The sequence below is a fragment of the Anopheles stephensi genome, chromosome 3 (genome assembly GCF_013141755.1).
Source record: "Anopheles stephensi strain Indian chromosome 3, UCI_ANSTEP_V1.0, whole genome shotgun sequence".
NCBI classification, from domain to species: domain Eukaryota; kingdom Metazoa; phylum Arthropoda; class Insecta; order Diptera; family Culicidae; genus Anopheles; species Anopheles stephensi.
This window is the reverse complement of record NC_050203.1, coordinates 85,913,315-85,932,396: the sequence shown is the minus strand read 5'-3', so window position 1 is coordinate 85,932,396 and position 19,082 is coordinate 85,913,315. Positions and strand designations below refer to the sequence as shown.

The following is a 19,082-nucleotide window of genomic DNA, read 5'->3' as shown; positions in this document are numbered from 1 at the left end:
GGTGGAAGGGGAATAATTGTCAAAATTACGTCATAACGGTAGTCTGGCATAGGGTTAGGGCCAGTGTGTTGTTTTGGGGCAATCAAGAAATACAGCTTTCATTCACACGCTGCCAAATGTCGAAAACGATTCAGGAAAATCCTTGTGCCTTTTCCTGAAATATGGACAATGATGTATGGAAGCCGTTTCAAGGGTGCATCATGTTGTTTTAAAGAGTTCTGCCATTAAGGTCTGAAAATTGGATTGGCATACAAACAACACTAGACTGTGGGCGTAATTGAAGACTTCTGAAGCAGACCAAGGCCGTGAAGCGTTGGTGTAGCTCCTGAAAAGTATATCATTGGAACGCATGCATGGGTCTCGCTGACTTTAACTTGAACATAAACATATTTCACGTTCGACGAGCCGTCGATGATTGGTCTGTAGTCAACTTAAAGTAAATCACAATTTTGCAACTTCAATGAAGCAATCTCTTGTTGTGGCGTTAGCATTTTCTCATGGAGTAGAGGTGTTTATCCCAAGTTTACCTGCTCAATGTCAAACACCCAATGAAGCAAAGTTCAAAATTCTAATTTTTTTTCTTGTCGTGCAAAAAAAGTTAAAAGAAAAGTAAAACATTCCCATGAATCTTCTGAGAAGTACCGGGAAAGCTCATGCAAATGTAGCTAAATCGCGTCTGATGTAAAGCAAAACGAAAGAAGGCAAATAATCCATCCATCGCGTAAAGGTCATCGTTTGCCCGGGATAGGAATGCGACCAACGGTGAAATCACTTTATCATCGGAATCAACATGAATTTGTGGTATGACGCCACAAAATGATGATAGCTCTCAGCTAAGAAAACCTCCAGAAGAAAAGCAAGTACAATGGTACACCCACCTTGAGACAACCGTGCAACGAAGCGAGATAAGGAGTTTTTCTTTCGTACCTGTGGAAATGCGAAACAAAAAACAAACTCGGTTTTGCTTGGTTTTGTTGTTGTTGTTGTGGTGTGTCTTGTCTGGTTTTGAGATAATCTCAACTTTTATTTCCCAAATAAATAGCTTTAATGGCTGCTACGCGCCACCCCTCGCCACCTCCCGGATCCTGGTTTTGTCCTTAAAAATTTGCTCTATCAGTGGTAAGGGGGTCACTGAGGGGAAAGGGTGGGAGGGAGAGGAAAGCTAACTGCGCCATTCCGTAAAGTTGATCCACTATCCACAATCCTAGTGAAATTTCGAATGTACACGCTTGATTTTTCGTCTTCGTTTTCCTTTTTTCTCTTAAATAATTTCACTCATGTTCTACCCTTCTAGCTGCGGAATGAAGTTTTATAGTGATACGGTTGATTCGTGGAAATAAAATTGTTCTCTTCGGCTGTCACGCTTCTTAATTGTACACCACACCAGCTCAGAGTTCGCTCTGCTGGTGAGTTCTGTATCTACACTTACGTTACTTATGTATGTATGCCTTCCTGCTTCTAATCTCGTATCCAGGCCCCCAAACAATGTTTCGTTTTGCTTAACTGATGAACTACGTTCTAATGATCTGAACTTAACTGCTTCCTTCCTCGCGGCGTGCACATTTCCCACTAATTGTACGAAAACTTCTTTGAAGCTTTCACACACGCCACCAGCACACCTGAAGCTGATTTATGATGACCTCCTTCTAGCGTGTGTCACCAGTATTGCGCTTCCCTTGCTTTCAGTCAGTGTGTAAAAGCATTCGATGTGACTCGTTTAAAACCTAACTCTTGCTTCCCGGGCGAGCATCGAAACGAGAGTGTCACTTACTGTTACGGTAATCATCCTCCAGGTGCACTCGCTAAGACAAAGTGGGTCAGGAAGTGGAGTGGAGAAGGAAATAGAAGGTTTAAGGGGAGGCGTTTGGTTGTTCGTTTTTTAAATCTTACAAACTATTCGTTTCACACCTTACACCAGGCGCATATTGCAACTAAACGAATAGCCCGTTGTCTTCTGCTATTGGCACCGCAAAAGGACCCATTTGTATACTCCGTTCGGTGTAGTTGGTTGTTTTGAGAATTGATTTTTGTTTGCTCTGATTTTTCTTCTTTTATCGGTGAATGGTTTCTTTCGGTGTTTTTAAATCGTGTTGCTGTTGAATTGAATTTTTTAAATACATTTGCCCCATCCATTACACGCCCGATTTTTTCACAGCAAGAAACTTGTCCGCTTCTGCTCGTAAGTTGGTGTGAAGCAATAATTGTATGACATCGTCTCACACCCAAAGAGTTGCAGATTGCGCACCTGGGTTTTGCCGAACATCGTACAACGTTGCATTACGCGTAGCAGGGCGAAGATGATAATGTGCCGACGGCGTGATGGTCCGTTATCACCTTACACTCGTGCGACACCTGCGAGGACCTGGCGCTGCCGGGCATGGTGCAGGTGGACCGTGGTCGTTGGAAATCCATCGCCCGGGGTCTTGCTGCTGTCGAGGGTACCGTGGTACTGCCAAGATCGGTCCGATGCCAGACGAGCGTTAGCATCACCAGCAGCAGCATTGTCATCGTCAGCAGCTGCACACTCCGGTGTTGATCTTTGTTAGCGGTCGTGGCACAACCGCGCTGCATCGCCGCAGGATGCTCTCCTGGTGAAGGACGAACGAATGGATGTCGCGTAAAAGAGAGATACGAGAAAGAAAGACAGATAGATGGAATGAAAGCAGTGCGGCATTTGTTTGTGTGTCTGTGAGTGGTAGTACCGCATCGTTGGGAGATTGAGGATTGAACATAATCGAAAACAAATTTTCGCTTGCGCAACGAGTAAGATAAGACGTGCCGGACTCGGGGCGGCAAAGGCAATATCCGACGATATCCTCGCTCTGGGTGAGGTTTCCAACGCTGCAACGCCCGGTGCACCAAGGGCGGGCAAGGAAGTTTAAGAGCTTGGTCATCAATCACAGAGCGAGCGGGCGCGAGTGCGAGAACAAAGAATCAAATGGTAGTTTTGCATTTCTTTGATTACTTGAGCTTCGAGTGAAATCAAAGTGTAAGCCACCAGCGGTGAAGGTAAGGTATTGTGCGCAATCGTTAGAGCAGTGGTTGAGGTAAGATCAAAAGTCGATTGCAACTATTTACTATATTTGCAAGTCTAAGACAAGAGTAAAATGAGGTTGAGAAACAGGTAAAAGGGGATTGAAAACCTTAATAATCGCACGCAAAGGGAGTATTATGCACTGAGAAGGTTTTTTGTTAAAAATGTCAATTAATGACAGGGTTTAAGCTCGTTGGAATGGAATCGTCCAAGATCTCAAAAAATTGTCTGTCTCTCTTTTCATCATCTTTTCACAATTGTTTTCGTTTTCGGCTTCATCAAGAATGAAATACATCTATAACAACAGGTGCAGTTCATAAGACTTAAAGCTTCTATCGTCTATGACAGGTCTATGAGGTAAAAAATGTGAACTAAGAAAAAATAGAGGTAGTTGAATGAGTGCTTCTTGATGGACCGAGATGTTCCCTAAGACCTCAATCGGTAGCTCTAAGATAACCTTAAAGGGGAGAATTTTGAATTTTAAAAATTGACTAAGATTTAAAATCTCTTTGAACGAGCTGGTATTTGATTTGAATTGTTTTATTAGTAGTTGCGCTTGATACGACCTCTATTAACTCGTAACCTGTTTAGGAATAGCACTTTTTTCTACAACATAATACTGTTTTATCTCATCTTGATATTAAACAGACTTTGAATACTCGTAAATTAAATTTTAAGCTTAGATGTACATTTCGCAATAAATTTTTAATTACCAGCAAAAATATCTTAAATCTCTTAAAAGGCTCCACATGACACTTTGAATGATCGCATAATTGTGTCCTAAACTGACAGCATTCTACGTAAAAAAGTCTTTTAGCTCAAAAATCAACTAAAAAATTACAAGTTACTAAATTGGGTCGAGAGCAATTCGGCAACCATGTGTAGTTAGTACTTAGTTCCAAACTTAAAGCATTATAAATCTGTTAAATATGACAGCTGTTTCTGTTTCTTTCTCCGAACATGCTGTCAGTTTCCTTCAGAGTGTGCTGTCAGTTGGAGTCTTATCTGATTATCACGTTCTACGTAAAGGCGCTCGCTAACATTTACTAAGTCCTTATAAAGATCTAAATATTTGCTTAGTAATGCTTACTGCCCTCCGTTTTCCTAGAACCCAGTAAAAATACCCATATTTTTACGACCTTGTTGTGTCGAGGGCATGTATTTCTGTGCAGTCTCTTCTCTATTTCGCATTTATGTTGCATCTGTGACCATGCTGCATTGCACCCGCTAGTGATTTCCATTGTCCACCCGGGTGGTACATTAGCGCAAAACACACAGAAACACGGATTTTCCCCGGCGTGTCCCCCACTCGACGGCTTACACTCGTTCGCTAGCAACAAAATCCTCCGACGGAGCACATTTCCATAAACGAAAATCATTTAGTGTTGCGAGTCCGTTAAGACTTGAGCTTACTCGACGGGGCAAAAAGAATACAAAAAAAAAACAACTTCGAAACTCCTTCTCGTGTTAAAGAGCGTTACATAAAACCGCTCATATACTTTAGCAAGCCAGCACGCTTACGATGCAGACTTCCATGCACTCCCGCGATTCCCCGGTGGGAGTCCTGCACTTGGGGGCCATTCCTGCATGTGTTCCCCACGGACGAGAGTGAACAGAGAGATAACAATTATGTTTTTCTTTTTCACTGCCACTTTTTTGCACTTCTGGTGCAGAATTTCGCTGCTTCCTGTATTGCATCGGCGGTGGCCCGTTTGTACGGCCCGCCCGTTTTAACAGGCAGCACCAGAATCATCATCATCATCATAATAAAGCCTGACGCTCAACGGTTCCACTCGCGAGACCTCACTCGCCAGGGCCACTTTTGCTCCGGCAGCAGTTCACCTTTCCACTTCGCTGTATTAACTACAAAAGATATTATCATCTTTTCAGCTGCTTCTTACGTCGAGTGCGATGGAAAGACAACCGTGAACATGGCGCGCGTCTTCATGGTTTTAGTAACGAAGAAGTGCGCGTTTTGTTGCTTTCATCTCAGGAATGATGGATCATCAAAATAATTCTTTCGCTTTTTTTGGGTTGCATTTTCGTTTTAATAAACCATTCATTGTCTTTAGAAGGCCATTTTGTTTTCAAGGTTTACGATTGTGCATACAGTTTAGGTAACGAGAAAAATAATATACTCTTTAGTAACAAAAATGTAAAGGTAGTTTGGATTGAGTTGTAATATTCAACTCACACTAATAAGTCTCAGTCTCAGATTAGTCAAAGTGCATTCTGCACGATTGCTTATTACAATATTTTGATAAAAAAATCATATCTTGATCTTTTATGTCAAAAATTAATGGAAAACGTGTGAAACTTCCTCGTTAAACTCTTTAAAAATAATTCTTTACCTAACAATTTTTAACCGAAGCCCAATACAGTGTCCAGGTCATGAAAAAAGTTTCCACATGTTAAATGCAATTAGAAATTAAAAGACAACATTCTAATCAGTCATCAAATCGTCTAGGAACGGTGTCAGTCGCATCAAGCGTCAAGCTTCTCTCAAATCGGGTAGGACAAGCTGCTTTAAGTTTAATCACCAAAGCCGCTTACATTCCCGTCATGCGATGCAAATTTAAACGCGTTACGCCTTTAAATCCAATTCCAAAAAAGCCGTTTGATGGAAACATTCGCCAAACCACAGCATTCGAACGGAAGCACGAACCACCCAATTAAGTATTTAATTTACTGCAATTCAACATCACTCAATTACTGCACCAACGGTGGGCGGTCGTGCAATGGAGACGCTCCGAGTGGTGTTTTCAACAGGGCGTACAGGTCGAACAGTTGCAATTGCAATTTCATTTACTCGATTTGGCGTAATATCCTCTTATCGGATGGTCGATAAATTCGACAAATAAAAGGCTGCAATCGAACTCAATGAACGGTCTTTTTCAGTGTGTTTAATAATATTAAACTCTTCGCTCGATGACGAGAAGTGTGTGTGTGTGTGTAAATTTGTGCAATTTGAGGTGAAATTTGTTTAAGCGATAATTTACCAAATAATAAGATCGGGCAGTGTAATTGTAGGGCTTACCATTTATCACATGCACCATCACGCTGGTTCCTTCGGCTGACGTCGGCAGACACGTGTAGTTCCCCGAGTCGGACAGCTTGGCGTCGAGGATTTTCAGCCTGTGGACAGAAAAAAAAGTTTGTTGCATAACTTTAAGGGGCAAATGTCGTGTTCGAGTGGCCACCGCTCTCGAAAAAGTGGGATTAAAGTGGAAAACACACACACACACACACACACAAAACCCATGGGAGCATCCCCTTTCAACCAGGGCATGATTGATTGTTGGGGAAGTAGGACGGCAGCGCAATGGTTGCCCATATATACACTTACCGTGACGTGAGTGCCTCGGTCCACTTTAGCTCAACCGATATTCGATGTGGATATGCTAATGAAGGATCGTTGGGATGCAACTCGACGGGCTGCACGAGATTTGACCCTGTCGATGCCATGAAGGTTGATGAAAAACGGGACACAAAAAAGAGAAAAGGGAAGAATTGCAATTGAAATTAATTAGCGCACGGTGACCGGACGAGATGTACTGCTTTATTGCTCTTGGGCGGTTCGAGTGAGTAATGAGATGCAATAATTAGACCCGCGACCCGCGAAGATCATGACCTAACTCACCTCTGTACCAATATATTGTCCCTAGATCATGTGGTCCCTGGCTAATGATGCAGGTGAGCGTCACAATGCTGCCCATTTTTACGTATAGGTCCGTTGGTCCGAGGATAATCGCTTTAGCCTCTGAAAGGGTGAAGTATCGTTATTAAGTCCGATCGAATCGCCAGAACAGATCGAGATGATCGATGTCTACTTACCTACAACGTTCAGTCGAAATGCCATGGACATCTTTGGTTCCGTGTTTACCTGACACTCGTAGATGCCCGAGTCCCGCTGCTGGGCGAACTTTATTTGTAGCGTCCAGTTTTCTGCCTTATCGGAACGTATCACCTGCAGTGAAAAGAGCAACGGCTTTTAATGACGAGTTTTCGTAGAATTTGATAGAAAGAAAACACAGTTTTATTGGTTTCTGCTTTGCTGCTTTCCTATGAATTAATCGTTTTGTAGTGGCGAGGATACGCCATCGGTTTTTCTTCTCGGCATTTTTCTTGCGCTGAATGGTTCCGAAGCTCTTAGAATGTCAATGAAAAACACATTTAACTGAACAGCTAGAAGCGTTCGATAGTAGCTAAATATAGCTGCTAGAAAAGGCGGGTTTATCGACATTACTTCCTGAGTGTGAAATGGAGAAGGCATGCGGAACCGTTTCTTTTTCTCATGCTAGCTATTATTAGTATCTTATTGGGCCCAGATTGTTCCGAACAAAAGTAAATAACAATATGAAATAAAATTTCATCAAAAGAATTTGCTAGTATTTACTCCTAACTCTGAGTAGATGAGTCTTTCTAACGGTGGCCAATTTTTAAATCAACGTCCAATTCACTAGGCTTCCACTTCTACGCTCTTTAATTCACCTGTCAGCTTCATTCAGCAAGGTAACTAAGTATTTACTTTCTAGTTCGTTTAAGCCGCTAGGCCTATCTCTTGAGCTACTCGTTAGAGGCCTCAACTTCAGCTTGATTTCACAATTTGTGTCATTAGATAAAGAAGAATGCAACAGTGAAAAATAAAACCTCGAGGACTCCAGAAGATACAGAAAACATACGGCTGTAAATAAAAAAGCCCCAGAACAAATCGATTGAACGCGCACCACACCCACACTTACCTGAAATCGTTCGTCCGACGTGTAGACCGCGGTTCCTGCTGACAGGATGTGTAGATCTCGTTTCCGGATCCAGGAGACCTGTTGGCCCGCAAGCATCCGATTGTGTTTGTGTGTTTGTGTGTTGTTATTTATCAACCGTTCGTTTGATATCGTCACAGTATTATTCCCGGTGGAGTCGATCGAACACGAGCGAACGACGCGAACGGAATAAGATTGGGCGGGACAGGAGGTTGTTGAAATGAGAACAAATTGAAAGCGAAGTTAGAGAAAGGAAAACGCACACCGAAAAAAAAGCTGCAAACAAGAATCCTGCTGGGTGGTAAATTTGGGGGTTAAATCGTTTATTGAATTTTATTTACACAGTCACAGAGCGCACGAATAAAAGAGAGCGCCCCACTCGAATGCAAATCACCACTCGACGAGGATCTTGTTTGGGCCAGTGTACCAGCAGCAGGCCTTGCTTGTCTTCCGACCGGGTTTTTTTTTTGGGGCGAAAGGTATGAGAGTGTTTTTTTTCGGAGCGTGTATTTGCGTGGGTTTGGTTGGGGAGGCTAAGCAACACCAACACCGGCCTGACAGATAAATACGTGCCGCTGATGATTGATGTGTTTATAAGAGTTGATAAATTTCTCCACCCAGAAGCAATCACTTGTGGCAAAAACGGCACCATAAGGATGCGGTGCGATTCAGTTGTGGAAAGTGGTGGGCAATTTTCCGCAACAAGCAGAAGGATCGGTTTAGGAGATAATTTTTCGCGGAATTTGAAATGTAAATTTCGCTGCGCCGCGAATGAGGCGTACGATGGTAATATGGAAGTGATGAGATGCGTGCATATGATTAATTACTCGTTAAATCGGGTACATTATGATTTCTGGATGCAGGTTGAACATATCTGGTGGATTGTGAGCTTTTAATGGACCATGAGCGTGATGTGAAGTAGGCGATCCGGTGGTGTATTGGTTTTGGTGCTGTTTTTGCACACGAGCCCGGCCTGGTCGGTCCTTGCCAGCCAGCATCGTCAAAACACGATCGTCAAGAGGCTGTTCCGAAAAAGAAGAATTCTTCTTAAAACAATATTGACAACATTCTGTGCCCCAAATATGTGCTTGTTGTTGTGTTTGATCTCAACTTGCCGAATCCACACCACGCACACGACTCCGCCACAATAAACACGCTTCACCAAAATCATTTTCGCCCTCATTTCCAAATGTCATAATCCTATTGCGCTATTTGGAAATGAAATTAATGTACGCCCACGTATGTACAATCAACATTCAGGGCTAACGGGCGACGGCCACCCCTGCTTATACTCACCGATTTGTCACCCATCTGCTCGACCCGACAGTTGATGAAAGCGGTCTGGCCGACGCGGGTCGTTATGTTCCGAGGCACATCGAAGTCGAAGTACGGATGGGGTGAAAATTTTTTGATGATTCTGTTTTCCTGCGGTGCCGGCAGATGATTAGCTACACCTGTGGAGCAAAGGAAGAAGAAAAAACGGCCACGATGAAAAGGTGAAAGTGGGAAAAAGCGCGTCGATAAACAGGACAGAGATTTTTGACAAAAGGAAGAGGCCCATCAGCACACCAAAAGTAAAAACCCAATTTCCTTCGGGGGATGGCACACAGGACTCGTTAGGATTGTTGGGGATGGCTTTGAGCGGATTGGATTGCTCTGTGTGTTTGTGTGAGGGGAGATGGCAGTGCCAATAACTTTTTCTGCGAATGACAAGTGGAACGAGCGAGCTAGGAATGATTGCAAAATGGATTCCATTATAAGCCGTTGAATTGATGCCTGACGCCAAAGCCTTCCTGGGAGGGGCTAAACGAGCGCCGGTGACCAAGATTGGGAATAAATAAAACAAATCTCATGAAAAACCCATCCTACATAGAAGAACATGGCTCTGCTTGCTTTGTAATTGACATCTTGACGTGACACACAGCTTGAAACAACACGTGTTGATTAAGGTGTGCCGAGAAGTTGTGAGGTGAAATAGGTTTTAATGGCAACACTGTAGTTCAGCAAAACGGTCCCGATATCCTCTTCGTAAGATCTTAAAACAATTACACCAAGTACACTGAAACAAAGTGATTATGCGTCCTTTTGCAATCATATTAATCAAACTAACGCACACGCATACACCGGCCTGTCAGTTAGATCCGCTCGAGCAGCATCGCCGTACGCTGGTGTGTCTTCCAGGCCAAACGTACTGCGCAAAGTGTACTGCAAATTTAATTATCCCTGTACGCCGTACGCCGCTGGAACCGTGCCAACACCGAACGCCCGGAGGCCATCGATGGGGAGCAATTTATTTTACCATGTTTGAGCTTATAACTGTGGGGCCAAATTAGGCTCTCGCTTGTGCTGGTCTACGTACACGAGGAGGGAAAAGTTTATTATTTCAGACCCACGTACCCCCAACTACAGCAGCAGCTCCAGACACTGCCGGCTCTTTCACTTTTTAAAGCCCGTGAGTAGCTTCCAACATCCGGATAAATGTCCGGCACGAAGAGAGAGAGAAGATCGGGTCGAATGCACGCACATAGCAGCTACGCTTGGGTTTATTCATCGGGCGGGAAAACTTTTCCCAGATGTGGCTAGTAAATCTTGTAAGAAAAGTGTGTGTGTTACGTTGGTCAGCAAAGCGGTTTTATTCCTTGATGAAGTTGGTGAAAAGTCATTCATTTACGGACACTTTGAGAGGAACGGGAAGGAGAGAAAAACAATTTTCCCATGTGTTACTCTTATCCGATCGTCGGTAGATTTTAGTATTAAATGCATGTGTGAAAATCCTTTCTAAATCGGCTTCCATAAGATTTCAGATTTCTTTTGCAGTAAATATACTCTCAATTTCTTGCTCAATTTCAACTTAGGCGAATGGGTGGACGATTCTCTTTCGATAAAGCTGCAAAAGGTTAGTTTTGGATACGGATTTAGTATTACTACAAGATATGATAAGATCCTTAAAAACTCATGGGAAGATCGACAATTAGATGGCGCCACTGAACAATATTTTTATTTCAGTTTGAAATTTGATGGGTAAACTTCGAATAAATATTAATCCAAGAAGAGAAAGTTCTGGTTACTAAAGTATGTTAATTATCATACAAATATGGAGAGCAAACAATTTTCATTAGAGTAAAATGATTAGTGCTATATCGCGAGCAATATCGAGGGCTTTCACAAAGACTTCTCCACCCAGTGAAAAATCATACACAAATCTTACTGTTGTGGCCCTCTAGCTGTCAAATTAACTAACACTGATTTAAACGCTCTAGTAGCAAAATTACAGGGGACCATTCTTCAACATATTTCTCCATCTCCAGTATAATCTTTCCTTTGTACTGTATTTTAATATTTCTCCGTAGTAAAAGCCACATCCCTTTTTCTGTGGTACAAACAAATGGTCTCCTGACTACATACACCCTACCCTTTTTAGTTGGGTACTCTGCCCAGCAGTACCAGAGTTTATGAGACGCATACACATTCCGAATAACTTGTTTCCCCTCTATCTCTCTCTCTTTCTCTATCTCTCTCTCTCTCTCTCTCTGCTCGGCCAATATTTGCCCGAGAGCCCGTCTAACGGTAGCACAAGTATGGGAAGTTATATGTTTTGTGCCGTTGGAATTTTATTTCTTGTAGGTCATAAACCACTTAATAGGCACAAACATGAAATGGTAGTATCGCATCCCAGGTTAGTAGCGAGGTGGGAGGAATGCTGCGATGCTCAATTTTTGGATTCCGAAGCATCTCTGCATTTCATCGAGTGGAATTATAGACATTTCTTCTACTTTCGCTATTGGAAATTGGATGGAGGCTGAGTGTGTTTTATCACATGCGATTTGGATTGTTGTTGCTAGCTCCGATAAGAGGGTGTGCTGTGCTGCGAGTAAAGATCGAATTTGATTAAATTTGTGTTTGCAATCACGAGGAGCAGGAGCAGACTGCTTATTAAATTTCAAAGAAAACTAAACATCTCTTTTTGTTCGAGGAGAGCACATGATTGGAGCAGTTTAACTTGTTTGCTCAAGTGGTAACAAACAAAACGGGGCGCAATCTTATGCTCGGTCGATCGATAGCATCTAATTGATTGATGATTGTCAAAAAGTAAGTCCTGGAGAAACGCACCAAAAAACATCCAACCATTTGGACGATTCGAATCGATGGCAGAGAAAAGAAAGAGAAAAAAAACGTAAATAACTTGAAGCAACAAGGTTAGATTGATTGATAAAATTAATTGATTAATTTTCCAATCCATTGCATCCAATCCCAGACCGGTGAAGCTCCGGTTGGTCAACAACAGGAAGATTGATAACAGCTTAATTAGGCTGAAGCTGGGGCGAAAAGATGGCGTTTAATGCTTCGTTCGATGATGGTTCGACTGGGCCACATTTATTGGGCCCATTTATTGGGTGCGATTTGTCGTTGACAATTCTTAAGGTGTAGCTATCTGTTCTAATATCGATTTTGTGGTCTCTTAAAAGGCCAAAATCTAAAATACTCCACATTGCTTTTAGCTGATTAGATGCTGGATAAGGGAGTTCATGGTGGTCCCATTTTGCACTGAAACAACAACCTTTAAAATCTCAACCAGCAAAATGTGTATTTTATTTTTTTGGAGAAACTCCAAACCTGGCTAGAAATTTTACAAAAATAATATTAAGCATCATCTTGCTTACTCCTGACAACATCTGAGCCCTATTGCAGCCATGTGTCACCGTGTCACGGGCGTGTATTTAAGGCTCAACCGAAACTGTAAAGCCTTGTAAAATGTTCCCCTTTTTCAGATATGCGAAATCCTGCGTCAGACGATACTTGAGACGAAGCATGTTAATGTCCCGTGACGGATGGCCCACTCGCCCGGTCTCTTCCCGAGTCGGTCGTCGGCTACTACTGCTGCAATAAATCCACCGGGTCTGTCGTTGCCCGCCCTACAACGAGTGCCATTTAACCCTTTCGTTTGACGGCAGACCGGCAGACGAAAAACCCATTATCCACGAATGCCGTCAGTGACGATGCAGCAAAGTCGGCAAACTGGAGCGCGCTACTAAAGCTCAACCCTGACGGTTCCCGTGATGGGCTTGAATGAAATGCACTCCTCGTGAAGGTGAAGGATGTACTTTTGAGCTTTGAGCCACTTGCTTCTTGACATCTCTCGCTCTCTCTCTCTCTCTCACACACCAAGCCTTCTTCAGAGTCAGATTTTGTTTGAGCTAGCTGCTGTTGTTGCTGTTAAAATAACACTTGACGCCGGCAGAAGAGTGCTCGAGCTCTGACGTGATGGTGCTGCTGGTAGAAGCGGAAATCCCTACGAAAACACCCGGGACACGGATGGAATTTATGATGCACTGGGTAGGAGCACTGTCGCAATGTAAAACTTTCCCGGTGCATTTATTTATATTTGCGTCTGCCGTTGTAGTGTTTCTATTTATTTTGAACCGAATCGCCGAATGCAGTGCTATTTTTGAGAGTTAGATGGTGCGGTAAGAATTTTTAATTTTACAAGTACAACGTCCAGCTCCTCTAGAGTCCACGTGAATTTTGGACAACTCAAGGGATTTCTTTTTGCTAAATCAAATGGTCTTTTTTATCTTTAACCTGTAACTTTAAAAAGCAATAAGTACTACGAATACCTAATTTAAGAGGTTTCTGAACATGATAGAACTCCAGTGATCGAGGTGATCAATTTCAGAAGCGTCAATTGATTTTCTTGGAAATCTCTGGGCCTAAGTAAGAGGTTGAGTCAACCCAAAATCATCGTGATGGATTTAACAATATTCATTCTTACTAATATCTTACAATGACAATACGGCGTCAAGCTGTAAATAATATCTTACTACGACCCGGTGTGAAGGTCCCATGTTTACATTAATCCTCCTGACATGTGCATGGTTAACTTAGCGAAAATTAAGCGAAAAGTTGCCTTGCTTCTGAAAAGCTTTATCTTGCGCTTGAAAACAATAAAAGAATATTGAGAAGTGATGCAATTCCCAACTCGACATCGTCCTTCCACCTTTGAATAATTCATCCATGAGGATTTTCGATGTTTTTTTTTGGGAAATGTAAATATAAATTACGTGATCGAAAAAATCACAAACCGTAATCGAAACATGTTCAGCTACCAACGCTCCATTTACAAATTCATTAGGATTTTAAGCATATAAGTATGACGAGTTCGTGGAAGATTGTAATGGAGCTGCTCAAAACTTGCTAATGCTTCGAAATGTTGAGTATCCGTTTGATAAAATCCCTTTCGAGAACTGAGTAAACACAACAAGGGGATTTTTACACTCGAAAAGAAAAACTCAACAGTAGGATTTTCATAAGCTGTAAACATGGTTAACAAATGCTATTTATACTATTTATGTTAATAAACCCCTACGAAGTATTGAGCATTAACCATTGAATAGAAATATTGAACGTTACATGAACGAGCGGACGAGATACCATCTTTCATTTACATCTGAATGCCCTATCCAAATCGAAATCCGATTCACATTAACGTCCATCTGTATCGCTAGCTAATGGATTTTAGATCCCATCAACAGTGAGTGAACCACCCTACCACCCATCCTCCATACTGCAAATGTCGCCTGATGACCACTCCATTTATCGAATCGAAATTCCACCGAGCGCTGGTTGAGCTGAACTGATAAGCAGCTAATGAAAAATATTTTTCACATTTTTCCGCAAAAAATCTATTAACTGGTGAACGAAACAACCAAAGCCGCTTTGAATAAAAAGCCTTGAAAAGAAATGGGAAAAGTTGATGGAGCTCGTTTATGTTTTGCCCTGCCGAACTTACCCATTGCGTTGTGATGGTTGAAATGCAGATTTGCCAGTACGAATAATCCACCTATGATGATATACTGCATTTTTATCTTCGATTGGGTAGCACTGTACGGTCATTCATTTTATCCACACTCGCGCGCACTTTTTCACTCTCGCACACAACGAAATGAAGCTCACGAAAAGAAAGAAACTAAAAGCTTGCGCACGCTTCGTTGCACTTTTTTGTTGCACACAAACCCAGCGGTCTGGTCTTATCACCGGTGGATGGAACTGGTTAGTTGAGTGATTTCAGTAGCCTTCCACATACTTCACTTTGCTGCACCTTAACCATTCCAATTTCGGCGAGTGGTGAGCTTTAAACGATTGGTTTCCATTTATGTAGCCTTTTCTGAACTTTGTTTTCACTCGAACTTGTTGTTGTCGAACAGAATATCTGAAATAGAAAAAAAAGGGGAAAGGATTAATAATTTGTTTGCCGAAAGAAGGGATGATAGACACAGCCATTTAATAATTCAAACAAGACAATGCATTTGGCTAATCAACACAAAACAAAGAGCTTAAAAATAGAAAACAGCTGGTGTAAACAAGTTGTTTTGAAAGTGTTCGACCCATCGAACGGGGTTTGCCAGGAATGCAGAATTAATCATCGCGAATTTGCGGGACTGGATTAGAACAGAACGGCGTGAGGGTAGACAACAACACAACGCCATGAATAAATTATTAAGTACAAATCCAGGTGAACCGTAAAAAAAGGTGAAAACATTCTGCGAGAAGTGAGAAACCCACAAGATAGAGAGAGAATGAGAGAGAGAAACAGCGGTATGAATCACTCGAGCATCAAAACAAGCAATCAAAGAAATAAACTTTCCTTCCCAGCTTCTGTGCTGAATTAATCAGAGCAGAAGAAAATGAGCTAACGTCGATGAAAACAAGTTTTGCTTAATTTTGTTTATGCTGAAATCTTTCTTTCGAGGCTCGTAACACTGCAACTTCAAGCAAAGATTATTGGGTGCTTGGAATCCATTCTTTGGAGTACACATTTGTCGCTCGTTTTGTACAATTAGGCCAACTTTTGAGACATAAAAGCTCCGAAGCAAGACGACAACCGAATGGCACTAACGCGTCAAGGGCACCACGATGTCACGAATTCGTCCAATGGCTTTGTGTTTGGCTTTACTGAGGCTGAACTTTTGTCCTGCGAAACCGTTTGCACGTTTGATGTAGTAAGGATGTCCTCGCACCAAACAAACCCAAAAAATTCAAATAAATATCCAGCTCAGGGTGATCCCGCTTCAGGGAAGGAAAATGGGTCTTTTTGGAGTATTTTGCTATGGGAAGGGGGAAAGCAAACATTTTCCACCCATGCGCCCCCCGAAAAGAGGCTCAACACTACTGCTGACCTTTGGACCTTTCCGGACGACGAGTAGCTGCGCTGAGCCATTTGCACCTTATGACAACAGTGCCTAAGTTAGCGCACCTAAGTGGTGGCACTAAATTAGTCCTTTTTATAGTAAAGTTTTTGCTCATCCCGGCGCGTGAGCTGCAACTCGCTCCGAGGTGTGTTTTGATTTTGTTTGGTACGGAAAAAAAAACTTTCTGCAAAAACTGTTATCAATGCCAAGAGCAAAACACACCATAGGAAGCTAGGGAGAGAGAGCCAAGTCCGAATGCGGGAAAGCAATAATCGAAATAAGTTGTTGATTTTATCGCTCCCGTCCTGGAATCAACTCTCGAGCGGCATTCGGCATCCATTTGCTGGCAGTTTTGCTCAACTTTGAAAAAGCCTGGTGTTTTGGTGTTCTTGTTTTTCCTTCCTTCTTTCGAGTGGTGGCCGCCAGTGGTGTGTGGGAAAGATTAAAAGTATGCTTAGGGGTAGAAAACAGTACTGTTTTCCCCCTCCAAACACTCGTAAGAGTCTCGGGAAAGTTTGTTTTGGAACGAGCACTTCCTGGCTCAGTGACAGATAAAGCCTCACCATGATGGTGGTTGTGGAAGTCTGCTCAAAAGCAACATAATGGATTGATAAATTAATATCATCGATTTGGTGAACTTGATTGTGAGCTAATCTTTAAAGCTATGCGGGCTTCATCTTCATCTGCGCAGCTTTTCATTTAAGCTCTCCCTGACAATGCTACGAGCAGAGTTATCAATTTCCCTGGCGTGTGGTGCAGTGTATTAGAAGGGAGCCGTAAAACCATTAACTCGAAGTCGTTCGAAACAGCAAACGCGCTTCGGAAAAAAAGGGGGAGAGAGGGATGCTTTGATGAGAAGCATCACTCGTCCAATTTTATTAGCGGAGTGATTAAAAATAAACAGCCAACACATTGTCTGACGCATCCACTCAACTCAATCCGATGAATTAAAGATTAGAAAACGTGCACCGCTGTAGCTCGAAATGGTTAAACAACTCTCCGCTCGACTGGCACCGGCAACCGGCAACAACTGTCATACCTGGCGTCGGTGGCTCGATGTCCTGTGTAATTCGAAACCAGCCACGAGATGTTGCTACACGATCAGCAACATGTACGTGTCTGGTAGCGGTGGTTTATACAGGATTTCTCCTTCGTTTTTCACTGCAGGCTCTCTGGGGTTTTTTTGCTATTGGTTGGCCAACCCAATTTGCATATGACTGCAATGTACCGATACTGGGTGGATTTTCGGTTCGGCTTTTTTGTGTGTGCGTGTGTGTGTGTCTTGTTTGAGGCGTGTGAGCTTCCAGCAAGGCGCCTGCTGGGGAAACATGCCACACTTATTCGAGTTTTACCGGAATTGATGGGAATGACAGAAGACGGCAGTCAGCTGGCGCTACTCGTAATTCGAGCGGGAAAGTGCGATCCACTGTATAATCCTGCTCTTTAAGTATGCATTGAGAACCCGATCGAAAACAAACATATTGGGGGAGGTTCGCTTGCGATAGACGAAATGCGTACGCGGATAGCTGCTAAAGGATGATGAGGCTTTCGAGCGTATCGATTATTCGACGATGGGATTCGATTGGGAAGGAGCACTTCAACGTAAGTCTTTAAGAATGATTGACAGATAAATTTTGACTGCAAATTGCGCTTAAAGACATCTATTTGTATTAATTTATGCAAACCCTTTACAACTTCATAAATAAAATTACCTTGAATTTGAATTCACTCACATTAACTCTCAACGTCTGGAGTAGCCTTTTCCAAAAACTAAGATATAAAGCTCACAAAAAAGACACGTGTCATGTACCAGGGAGGTTCAAACTGGTAAACATTCCTTCCCAAACTGGCACACATCTAGTCAGTTCCGAAGTGGCGTAGAATTGTCCCGCCTTTTCCCAGCCAGAAACATCAATAGAAACTCTTATTGTGTACGTGACCACATTAACATAACATAATCAATTTGCTCCTTCCAGCCCATGCAACGATGGCCATCGATACCGGAGACCTCCGGATGTTTGTTCCGGTTGCAAACCAGCGGGGGTTCGATATGTAACGAGTGGGAAAATTTATCGGAAATATGCTAATTTAATAGAAGTGTAAATAAGTTTAGTTTACACAACAGATCAAGTTGAAGGTTTAGTGCTGGCTTAAGAAGAATTTTCTTACCTTTATGGGATGTCTAGCATTCGCCACGTCTTCGATGAAGTATAACTTATTTAAAATTGATAACTTAACGATCCTTGTGCTGGAAGCTGCCCTTCGCCATTTGAATTCAACAACACTTAAGTATATTCCTTACTAGCACTGCAATCAACAGCTAAAGACATTTTTACACCTTGAGTGATCATACAACTCTTTGCTAAAAATTCACCACAACGCTCAGCAAATGTTGCTTGTATTACGTTAAAACACTGTCACAATCTTCAGTGAATCTATCACCCTTCAACCCAACACTGGTGACGACACAAGAGACACATCCACCTTGCTGATAATTGCTTATTGGCTTAAAGTATTTCCTCCAAATTTGTTTCCATCAAATCGAACTGATTCGGCAATCCACTTACACCGCACCGACACAGCACCGAACTAGTAATCCAACATCAATCAAAGCACCAACTCCTTCCACCGGAAAACTTTCCCCGAACAAAACCGTACCCAGCACCAGAACCGGTGGTCAAACTTTGCTCGAGCGCACAGAACAACCATTCCCTGACAACGATATGTCAGGATGTTAACCCTGGCCCGGGTGGTACCGCACGCTCTCGATGCCAAAACAACGAAACCGACAACCGCCCGTACAACCGCTGGCCGTTACTGCGATAGTGGGAACGGAGTTTTGGGCTCGGCCGGGACACGCGAATTTGGCAAACATCGACAGAAACCGCTCGATTTGCACTGATGTAGGGTGCGCTCGTGCCGTTTCGTTGAGGGTACCGGGTTCGGGTTTGACTACGGGGGTAACTCACCCGGGAACTCAAGCACATGTCCCGCGCATTTTTCTGCCCACTGGTGTTGGATGAGTGCCACGGTGGGTGAGTGCGATGGTGTACTAAAACTTCCCGATGATAAACAGCTGGACGGGTTGTACTAAAATTGAGT

General features: G+C 42.7%; 1 protein-coding gene across 1 annotated transcript; it reads right to left on the bottom strand.

Annotated features, from left to right (window-relative positions):
- Positions 1 to 965: 965 nt before the first annotated feature.
- Positions 966 to 18,880, bottom strand: LOC118513954 (zwei Ig domain protein zig-8-like). The gene is made up of 9 exons (XM_036060350.1): positions 18,150 to 18,880; positions 14,582 to 15,001; positions 9,091 to 9,248; positions 7,777 to 7,854; positions 6,869 to 7,001; positions 6,675 to 6,794; positions 6,381 to 6,486; positions 6,072 to 6,169; positions 966 to 2,588 (listed from the first exon to the last, which is right to left on the bottom strand). Exons 2-9 carry the CDS (start codon positions 14,649 to 14,651, stop codon positions 2,278 to 2,280), a joined length of 1,074 nt encoding a protein of 357 aa, XP_035916243.1. The 5' UTR covers positions 14,652 to 15,001; positions 18,150 to 18,880; the 3' UTR covers positions 966 to 2,277.
- Between the last annotated feature and the right edge of the window lie 202 nt (positions 18,881 to 19,082).

Coding starts and splice junctions, on each gene's coding strand:
- LOC118513954 (XM_036060350.1), bottom strand. CDS start 14,651: ATGCAGTATATCATCATAGGTGGATTATTCGTACTGGCAAATCTGCAT. Junction 9,249..14,581: donor CAACCATCACAACGCAATGG/GTAAGTTCGGCA, acceptor TTTGCTCCACAG/GTGTAGCTAATCATCTGCCG. Junction 6,795..6,868: donor ATTTCGACTGAACGTTGTAG/GTAAGTAGACAT, acceptor TCACCCTTTCAG/AGGCTAAAGCGATTATCCTC.